Here is an 11224-nt window from a genome sequence, read left to right on the forward strand (position 1 = left end):
GTATTTTTTAAAAGTATTTCAATCCTACCTATTTCTCATGTTTCATTACTGAGCATCATGGGAAGACATTCACATAGCTCTTTAAAGAGTTGGTTAACATTTTTCTGAATCATTAGATTGAAAAGGAATACTTTCATGAGTAGCATCAACCAAGGAACACAAGAAACAGGTTCAGGTTTCTTTTGCAAAGTTCTTTAATTGCTAGTATTTGCTTCAACTAATAGAAATTAAGTTATATTAGTAGTTAACGAGGAAACCCAAACTTAAATCTCAACCATAAAAAAAATTGGCCTAATCACTTTCTCTACAGTACCAGGTTATTGTTGGATTAAATCAATTCACTTCAGTGAAGTCAACCCTGCACTCTAGAGAAAAGTGGAGTGTAAATTAAATCAAGCTATTTGGTTATCGCCAGATGGAATCAAATAATTATCTAATAGAAAATTGAGATATGTAATTTAGTTACACAAAGACACTTCCAAATGAAAATTTTGGAAGCAGCAATACTTAATGGCATCAAATATTAAATTCAGAAAATGTGTAAAGACTGGCCTGGACATATAAAATTTAAGAACATAAGGAACAAATTAGGTATACTTAGTGGGCAACCATTTTTGGAAAAATGAATATAAAACATGGTCTTACTCTTTAATTCACTATCGTGATTTTCTCTGCTTTTATAGTAAACATTTCTAATATGCAATGAGATCAAGCTAGAACAAGGAAGTAACATAGGAGCATTTTCTACAAAGTAACAAATATAGAATCTTCAAGATGGACCACTGATACTGAAATTGTATTCCTTTGCTTGTTGTATTAATACCCTAAATATTAAATCCACTCTCAATAAAAGAATTTTAATAAAGATGTGCATATGAATATTGTCAGCATTTCAGTGATACAGCTTTGAATATAGTCATATGAAATTCAGCAGCATTAAACATAAGCCAAGAGACAGAGTACCAAATTAGGTTTACTGTGTACAGTAATAAAGGACAAGTATTGTACAATTGAATAAACAATTAACAATTTTAAATGAATATCCCTTCCTGGACCATTTACAATTATAGGGAATAGGTAAAGGATAGGCAATCTTCTCAAAAGGGTTTCTTGCAAACCAGTACTGTTAAATATAGATATAAAAGCAGAAACATATTTTCCCAAGTAGCAATGAAAAAACATACAAAAAGTAAACAAAATAGTTTTAATTTAGATGCATCCAAATCATGTTACTACTAAAAGTCATTTAAATGTGAGATATTTGGGAAACAGGTCCCTCATATTCAATATTTTCCCAATGGTATACTTGAAAATTTAAGCCACTAATATTGAAATTCCTTGTTTTTTAAAGTTAAGATTTAATTTACTCAACAGAAAATAAATTCAACTCTAGCATTGCATTCTGCTTCACTGGGTTTCTCAGGCAATGGTTGCAACAAAGGAAGTTTAAGATCCTAATGCATAGGCAGAATACAATACACAGCTGTTTGACTCCCAAACAAGGCTATAAAGCAATGAGCCTATAAGGTCAACTTTTAACAAAAAAGATATATAGCTTTTATTGTCCAATAAATCATTGAAGAAATGTTTGGGGTGAAAACTATCTACTGAGTTTCTCCTGCACAAGGAGTTGCACAATTAACAAGAATTACATAGGAGACCTTCTTAAAACATCCTGATCAATTAATTTAAAAATTATCAAAGTCTGGTACTCTACCCTGGATATGTGAAATTTATAGTAAATGTGTAATATTATGTATGCAAATAGTGTAACTGCTGACAAACTCAATAACTTCCCATTACTTTAAAAATTGATTCTATACTATTTTATTATGAAAAAGCACATGTACATTTGCATTACCTTTAACTGCCACTATAATCAGCATTCTGCAAGTATTGCTCTTTGCATATATCCCCCATTAACAGTTTTAGAGTAATAATTCTTTATGATAATTCTTTTCTTCTGTCCCAAACATCCTTTGAGAAAAAAATCCTATCACAAAGAAAAAGTATTTCAATATTTACATTGTCATAATTAAGCGATAAAACAATAACTAAAGGCAGCACTAAGTATGTTCATTGTACAGTAGGTTGGTATTTAGGTCACCATTTTAGAAGAACAAGATGACAGTAAACAACCAGTAATTACTTATTTAAAAATTTAATTTTTTACTGGGCCCATTTTTATGAAGTTATTTTCCATAGATACAGCTTCAACTTGCACACGCAGAATATCAGGGACAGGAAAAAAGATTTGGATAAATGTCCTCAGAACATGAGAAGATTCCTGTATGATTGGCATGTTCATTTGTTTACTATTTAATAGCAAATCCAAGGACAGATGATGAAGTGGGTGATATTTTGTATTCCTCTTCCGAAATGAAAAGGACATTTAGCATATGCCACCAGTTTGCTGTTGAAAAACATCAATAGTATCTTCATCTTCCATTTCCAACTGTTAAAACACAAAGGACAAATGTTAAAAAATGTTCTCACTTGTTAGAATTTTTCTGCAACAGCTCAATAAGGGAGATAGCCAGTTAAATGCTGTAGAATTTCCCCAGATATTATGGTTTCATATTTCAACATCCCATTTCTGCTGATTTAAGAGAACCTCATAATTAGAAGCAGAAAATCTCTGGAGAAAAAAAAGTACTATATAACTCTCATGTACAGAAACTATAATATAATACATTAAACAAAGTCTTAATAAAAGCTTCCCCCTATCTTTTAAAGAAACTTGAGGTGTGAATTGAAATATTAACCGTATTAAAAACATATTTTCAATTATATTCCCTTATAGTCAAAAGTAATTCACTGATGCTTATTCAGCAAAATTTAGAAGATCTTCATCTCTTTCCCAAATATTTTATGGCAGTGGTTCTCAACCTATGATCTGTGGACTGCTGCGAGAACACGATGTCATCAGAAGCTTCACAATGGCTTGAAGATTATTTAAATATTGAGTTAAGTCTTGGGCGTTCGTGGCCACAAAATGCATTTAAATGGGGCCCATGGTGAAGAAAAGGTCGAGAAACACTGCTTTATGCCACAGGTACTTGGCAAAAGATTGGTTAAATATGACTACAAGCAACTAGTGGCTAATGATTAAAATAAAAATTAAATCTACAACACTAAACAGAGAATATTCATATTCAAATTATTTTGATCCAGGACTAAATGAACATATTTCATTCATTCTAAGACTAGCTCTTGAAATGTGACTACAGCTTGTTTTTCTTTAATCCTGTAAAATAATACTACTTTCATTTTTACCTGGAATTAAAAACAACTTATAATAGTCTTTTAGATAGGTTTACAAATGAAGGCAAATATGTTGATATGCTTAATTCATGCTCCCTCAAACACTTATGTAGAGTTGGAAATTATCACATTTTAATAGAATGTATTATCAAATATCAGCAATCTAAAGTTGTAGCATTACTAAGCACCATGTTCATGTGGCATTTTCTCAATTCTCCAAAAAGCATATTCAAAGTGAAATACAATAATTAATACTGATTTTATAAGTGAGAAAGCTCCCACCATGAAAAATTATTTCCTACAAAGAAGAACATATATGTACAAATAAAACAAGTAATGGATTGCATTGTCTCTGGTATGAACAACAATAGAATATTTATTATTTCTAATTATTATTAAGTGTATGATATGGAAGACACAGTTAATACCATTCATATTTACACCAACCAGCTTTATTATATTCAATGAAGGATTGTCCTACAATTATTTCATTACTAGTATATGTCTGTTCCTCCTGTTCTATCCTTTCCCCATTTTATCAGAGTTGAATAAGAAAGTCCTCATTGTTTTTAATGATTCTATCAGGAACGTTATGATTTAGAAATGTAGAGTGTCTATTTCTCTCATGGAAGGGGCCTCATGGAATGAGATCATTATATGTGGATTATGCTCAATTGTACATCACCATTGGTGAATTTAGTGATGCTGTGGATGTCATATCTTGGGAGTCAGGAGGTTATGGGGGTCTGAAAGGGGAATAATCTTCAAGTAAGCCCTGGCAAAATGCAGTGGCTTCAGATGTTGAGCCCCCCTGGACCTGAGACCTTACTATCTTTGATACTGGATGGGATTACACACTGCCTCAAACAGACCTTGGGAAAAATCTGAGGTCCTCTTAGACCAGGAGTGGGCAATTCATTTTCCCAGAGGCCACATGTGAAACTGGACTATTGGGGAGGATCAAACCAATAGGGATGGTATTATAGCCTGTTGTCGCCGCCATGGACCAGATAGGGACAGCCAAAGGGCCAGATTCGGCAGAAAGCTGTAAAATGCCTAAATCTGTCCCAGACTCATAACTCCTGCTCGAAGAGCAAGTGGCAGTTGTGACTTAGAGGGTCTTTGCCCATACTGTATGCCATTTGCACCCATTCCTACACCCGGAGACCTACTCATGATCACCCATGACATGGTAAACTCTAGGTTACTCTACTGCAATGCACTTTACATGGGCCTGCCCTTGAGAAGTATCCAGAAATTTCAGTTGGTACAAAATGCAGCAGGGCAAGCAATTATGTGTTTTTAGAAGATACATATCACACCTCTGCTTTGTATTGGTTACCAGTTTGTTTCCGGATCCAATTCAAGGTACTGTTGTTGACCTTTAAAGGCTTTCATGGCATTGGGCCAGGTTATTTGAGTGACCACCTATTCCCAATTTCATCTGCCCATGCTATTATATCTAGTAGAGGGAGCATATTATGTGTTCTATTATCTAGGGAATTTATATTGGCAAGCTCTAAACAGTAGGCCTTTTCTGCTGTGCCACCTGCACTGTGGAATCTTCTTGAAGTTGAGGTTGGCCTCATCACTGTTGAGCTTTCATAGATTCCTCAAGACCTGGTTATGCCACCAGGCCTAGGAAACCCAGAGAACAGGTGAGCTTAGGAAGTGGCTCCAGTTTTTTTAAACATCCCTTTGTCTGTTATTCTTTTAGCTTGCTTTTTTAAATTGTATTTGTTAACTGCTTCTAGCATTGTTGTACACTGCCCAAAATCACTTGATCATATGAAATGAGACTCTTACCTGTGCAGGTGTATCTGTTTCATTAATTGGTTGCCCATCAAATCTGAATCTAATCTGTCTCATTGACAAACCCTAGGAAGAAATACCTATATTATATATACACACACACAATGCTTGCATTGCTAAATCTGCATAAAATAAATCTTAGGTTATGTCAAAGTGGATATAGCATAAAGAGAGCAACCAGAGTCCCTTTGTGAGGGAGATGGATGGTTCCCAAATGTGATAAATAAAATAAACCTCCCATTTTGTTAAGACTAACAACTGATTGATCCTGTATATGCATTTGATACAAAAACAAAGCTGCCCTCGTGCATGCATGTTCAATACATGTCTATTTTACCAATCAAAACCACCCTATTACAAATATAAAATAATTTGCTCAGTATAAAGACAGCTATGTGTGAGATATCCCCCTAAACAAACACACAAACTAGATATGTAATAAATACTGGACAAGGTAACAATAAGTTGGATCATCTAAATCTAGTTATCCCTTGTCAGCGACAATGTAATATAAAATGAAAAATGATTGTCATAAAATGAAGAGATCCTACAATACAGATATACTTGTCTCTTGTTTCTTCCCTAATAAAAAAGGTAAAATACACTAATTAAATGAATACAGCATTCAGCATAAATATGTGCATTTTTAAATAGAAAACCTGTTGCTGGAAATACAAGTATATCTAATTTTATGTAGCATACATGTTTTATACCACCATTGCATTAACACTTGAGAAATATTTCAGCATCAGATCTCCTTGGGAAGACAAGAACTTGGGCGCACAGAAATATATTCAGCATAAATGTTAAGACTTAATAATGTTAATTTAATTACCTGTCTCTCACAATAAGCTTTCATTAATTTACTTAACGGCGTGTGGCGCTTTATTTTAAACTGGACCACCGATCCATCTTGACCAGCAACTTTTAAATTGATATGGTCGTTTTCTGTTTTTACTCCTTCCTGCAAACAGAATATAAACGTATCAATGTTCATGAAGTTAAGTCACACACATGATCCTGCAAAAATAGGAAACACTTTTCAAGTTGATATTTACCAATATGTTCTCCTTTGTAATGCAATTTCATGATGCACACTCAAAAGTGCTTTTTTAAAAGGCAGCTGGACTGTTTTTTCCTTGAGGAAGAAGAAGAAAGTGTTTGGCTTCTCATCCAAGAAGCTTCATCAGTTCTACTGATGGGGGTGGGGTGGGGGATGAAAAGATAGGTACTTGTTGGATGAGAAGCGAAATAGGAAAAAAAACAGTCCAGTTGCCTTTTGAAAAAGCATCTTTGAGAAAATTATGTGGCTAATTGGAATATCTCTGGTTATGTTGCTTCTCTTCTTCCAGCTTCATGTTTTCAGTACATATGGACACATACACCTCCCTCCCCCTACTGTGTGTGTGTGTGTGTGTGTGTGTGTGTGTGTGTGTGTGTGTGTGTGTGTGTGTATGCTTCCATATATATGTACAAATTTCCTATCTTCCTCCTGTTAGATCTCTCTATGCTGGGCATTTTCTTCTAACAATCCCCACAGTGCAAATTTTAAGATTTTTTCAGGTTCCACATTTTCCTCATAACTTTAAATATTCTTGCATTTTAGAAAACATTATTTATAGCCAGATCATTTTTCAAACATAAAACCTTTCAACCTCACTAAGAACATAAACATGTTATAGGAAAAAAAGAGGCATGAAAATTTTCATGCAATATAAACACAAATATAAGATACCAATAGGCTAAAGAAGAATAGATGGGGAACTTTATTTACATTAGGGTGAAAAATTATACCAATCCCATTTAGTGTGGTCTGTCTTTAAGATACCAATTTTATTTGATATTGCTTTGCTGTGACTTTTTATACTCTTGGAGCTTTTAGGTAAAACTATTGTATATGAAATATAAACAGAACTCCAGAAACTACTAAGTGTTTACTACTAGTAAGAACTTAAAAGAGTTTGCTACATGGTTTTACAAGAAAAGACCTAAATGAGCAGGTTCTAGAGACAGATGGAGAAGTTCTAGCTATTCTGTTGCTAAGAGTTAACATTGGCTTGATGATACATAATCCTATCAATGCATACTATGTTGGAAATAAATCCCACTGAAGTAAATGAGGTATCTCCAATTAAATTTGTATTTGTAGCTCTTGAAAATTTCATGAGTTTTACTCTCCAATCAGCACTGCAAGTTCCCCATTTCTAACTGCAAGCAAGAGCTTTCTCTCTATATCTATAAAATTACATTCATCCGATTCTTCAGTTAAAGATATGATATCCTACCATATATATCTAGGATTATGCGGTTTATAATCCAAAACATGGAACAATTTTGGAAAACGAATCCTAACGAAATGAATTTCCTCTGAAGCAATCGAAGAGTAAAATGTCTTTGGGAACCTCGTTAAGGACTCTCATCCACCTCCCCTAATTGCACGCAGGAAGACAAAAGGAGGAGGAGGAGAAGGGAGGAAAGGAAGTCGGGGTCGGCCCTTTACTTAAGCCGAGACTTCCAAGCACGTGGTGAGATCCCGCACTATCTAACTCGGTAGCTGGAAGAGATCGGGGATCCTTTGGCTGCTGTTGCCAAGCCAAACCGACTCCTAACGCCGCCCCATCACGGAGATTCTCCGGGCAGCTAACATACCAGGCACAACGTTAGAGGTGCATTATAATGCAGCCCAGGATACTATGAAGAAGCCCATCTACCGACTGGGCTGGCCCGGATACCGAAAGTGTCCGAGATGTTGAAGAGAAACACGCGGCTGCGGCCTAAGTACCCTTTCCCAATTCCTGCGGGAGCTCCTGGGAGAAAGAGCGTAGGCGAGCCGTCCCTTCGCAGTGCCCTCCTTCCGGGTGAGGCGGGTCCGGTTTCTCGCTCACAACCGGGGCGGGGAACATTCGGGCCCAAGACGGGGCGTGAGCCGGGTTTCCCTTTCGGGAGGAACCCCGCTCTCCGTTCTCTAAGGCGCCGAGCGCGACCGTGGCATCACGGAAGCCCCTCTGAGGGGATAGCCTGCCCGCAGACTCCCGAGAGGCCTGGGCCTCCGCAGGGAGCCGAGGCAAGACGAAGAGCGAGATACTGCGGAGCGAGGGCGACCCAGCTTACCTTAGGTTTCTCCTCGGACATGGCGACGCGTCAGGCAGAGACCTCTCGGGGAGCGAGTCTGCTCTGAGCCCCTCTTCCCTCCTCGCTCGCCTCTCCCGCCTGCAGCAACTGCTCGCGTGAACGCGCTTCGCGCCCAGCGATTTTCTGCTTCCTGTTGGGCCTAAGTGGGTCACGTGGGGCATGCACGTTCCCGACGCGCGCTCCCGAGCGATGCTTGGCTCGTCGGGAGCGCGCTCTATGGGGTGGTGGTTGGAGGAGGTGGTGATGGCGCCGAAGGTGCGTCACGATCGTCTGAAGTGGGAGCGCTTGTGGTTCCTAGAGAATGTTACGAGGTAGGGGCGTGGTCACTTAGAGCGCGGGAGGAGGAAGAGGCGGAGCCAGTTCCCCTATTTTTTAAAAAATGCTGGGGAACTGGGTGGGGCCGTAGCCTTATTAGGTTTAGGTTTCGTTTTATTTATACGCCGCCCTATTCCCAGCGGGACTCAGGGCGGCGCACAAACCCAAAGAGGGAAAGGGAAACACAAAAACTACAAATACAAGCATTTAAAAATAACCAACAGCCACACAAATCGAGGGGGGAAGGGAATTCATCAACCCCAGGCCTGCCGACACAGCCAGGTTTTAACGGCTTTTCGGAAGGCCTGGAGAGAGGTGAGGGTCCGAATCTCTGCGGGGAGTTCGTTCCAAAGGGCCGGAGCCAGATGGCATTGGCTGGTAGACGGAACCCGGAGGAGGCCAATTATTAATCTAAGAGGGGTCTGAGCTATGCTGTACAGTGGTAGCAAAAGAAAAAGAGAACCTAATCTGAAAACTACTCAGCACGTGTATCTTTTATAACACTCACTTGCGTGAAAAAGGTTACATTTGTAAGTCTACCTCCAAGCTGTGCTTTAGAATTTTAATTGGAATAGGCTATTTAAATTTCAATCCCCTCATGAAATGGGAAGTCAGTAATTAGAAAATGAACGAGAACAATGACATCAGCATTATATCCATCATTCTTGATTTGTATTGTGTGTGTGTATATACAGGAACTGCGGATTAGCAACTACTTTAAAAATATTGGCCTGAGGGGGAAAATGAAGATCTAAATGCATTGTTCCGTAGGAAGTTAGCATCCACCTCTCTCCTAGGAAAATGAAATATTCTAGGAAATATTTAAAAAGGCAGAATGTTGTTTCCCTAGATGAGAAATGGAGAAACCTGGTTTTTTAGGCAGGAAGCAGACTCGCTCTTAATAGCTCTCACCCTCCTCAACAGCCCACAGCAGATGTCAGCACTTAAGAGATAGCTAAGTATCATAAGCAAATGCCCTCACCCAAGATCCAACAAAGGTAGGATTAGCCCTCAGCCATAATAGGAATTGCCCAAAGCCCCTTCATTACATCAACACCCAGCAAGATTCAACCTGGCCCCATGGGAGGCTGACAACCAATCAGAATACATTTCTTACACAGGAACAGGAAGTTCCAAGGCAGGGCCCAAGAGAGGGTATAAGTCTACCTCCCTCTCTCATCTATGTACTTTTTTTTTTCTTTTTTGCCCAGGACCCCAAAAAATCATGTGGTCCTGTCCACCATTAAACCAGTTTTCCAAGTAGTCCATGTTTCCACTTTCTTCCCACTTGGAACAGAACCAGATAGACACTTCTTCCAACAGTTCTTAGAACAATCCTATGCAAATGCCCACATATACACACATTATTCAACAACTATGAATATTTCTATTATGAAATACAACTGCTTCACAATTTTAGCCTATAATGAAATCATGCATCATTCGGGGTGGGGAACCTTGGCCCTTTTATGACTTATAGACTTCAATTCCCAGAATTCCTGAGCATGTCCGGCTCATGAATTCTGGGAGTTGACATGATTGACACATCATAAGGGCCAAGGTTTCCAACCTCTGCTCTAAGCCATAGATTGTAGTTTCATGATACACTAATTATGAACCTAGACTCAATATGCAGGGTTTTGTGTTTTGTTTTTAATTGTTACATGAAGGGTGGCACTAGTTTAAAAAACCCCATGGTTTATGTGGCTTACCATAATGTGTGAATCCAGCCACCTTTGCCTCTACATGAACTGTTCAGTATGAGTTTCAAAAGTCTTTTGTTGTTTGAAAGTGAAAGCTTTTCCTGCACATACCTTTAAAAAGTAGGAAATAAGATGATCAATATGACAATTCTACTTGAAGCAATAAAATTCTTTCCCTATGGAAAGTTCCCTACAAACTTGCAGATTTATCCCCAGATTGCAAATGGGAATGAGGTACAATTAAATACAGTTCTCTGGATAAATTGGCAGAAGGCATGAGTTAGAGGAATTAGTAATTCTATTAATAGAATTCTATTAAATTATCCCTCAAAAATGCAATTTCCTTTGCTGAAAATTTGAGAAATAAAGAATCTGTAGAAGTTTCACAGAAAATAAACCAGATAAGTAAAGACTTTGCCTATTTTCTTAATTTAACTGGATTTTTTAAAATATGCATTTAAGTTTTATCATTACCCCTTCTACTTTCTATTAATTGTCAGTATACCATTGTTCTTAGTATTCTTTGCAAATATGGTACTAAGTTTGATTTTATGTAAGAAAGTTATTTCCTTAATTTAAGCACAATGGCAAGCATATTCACAAGGGGGAAATGTGTTACTTTAGAAGGCATCCAAGTTTCATTAAGTCAAAGTCACTGAAATTTTATTTTATAGTGGCAAGGAAATAGCAAGAAATTAATTCTAAATCACTGTTTTAATACTTTTTAGTAGCTGATCATTATTTTCAAGCACCTGCACATGTATAGCATGTTATAATTTTTACACCTTATTTCATCAATCCAGAATTCTGATGCAGAATTTATAAAAATTGTTTCTACAGTGTTATTCATCTCAAGAATTTAATGCACATTTTGCTACATCTAGGTGACGTGGAATACCATTAAAATAATTTAAAAATATAGTTGCTTAAAAGAAATGTTTACAATCTGTATATAAGCTGTAGAGTTCCAACAGTAGCCACCCCATCCAGATGTCTTC

At 37.5% G+C, this 11224-nt stretch overlaps 1 protein-coding gene across 1 annotated transcript; it reads right to left on the reverse strand.

Moving 5' to 3' along the window:
- Positions 1–836: 836 nt before the first annotated feature.
- Positions 837–8469, reverse strand: SUMO3 (small ubiquitin like modifier 3). The gene is made up of 4 exons (XM_014072941.2): positions 8188–8469; positions 5912–6040; positions 5071–5142; positions 837–2455 (listed from the first exon to the last, which is right to left on the reverse strand). The coding sequence occupies exons 1-4, from the start codon at positions 8206–8208 to the stop codon at positions 2393–2395; spliced, it is 285 nt and encodes a 94-aa protein (XP_013928416.1). The 5' UTR covers positions 8209–8469; the 3' UTR covers positions 837–2392.
- Positions 8470–11224: the final 2755 nt, after the last annotated feature.

This window comes from Thamnophis sirtalis, unplaced genomic scaffold (genome assembly GCF_051295495.1).
Source record: "Thamnophis sirtalis isolate CommonGarterSnake01/CBP01778 unplaced genomic scaffold, rThaSir2_p1.2 scaffold_11, whole genome shotgun sequence".
NCBI lineage: Eukaryota > Metazoa > Chordata > Lepidosauria > Squamata > Natricidae > Thamnophis > Thamnophis sirtalis.

Bases quoted from the DNA above. Each gene is read 5' to 3' on its own strand.
- SUMO3 (XM_014072941.2), bottom strand. From the start codon at position 8,208: ATGTCCGAGGAGAAACCTAAG. The intron at 6,041-8,187 runs GTAAGCTGGGTC...TTCTGTTTGCAG, and splicing joins TGTCCGAGGAGAAACCTAAG to GAAGGAGTAAAAACAGAAAA. The intron at 5,143-5,911 runs GTAATTAAATTA...ATTTCTTCCTAG, and splicing joins AAGCTTATTGTGAGAGACAG to GGTTTGTCAATGAGACAGAT.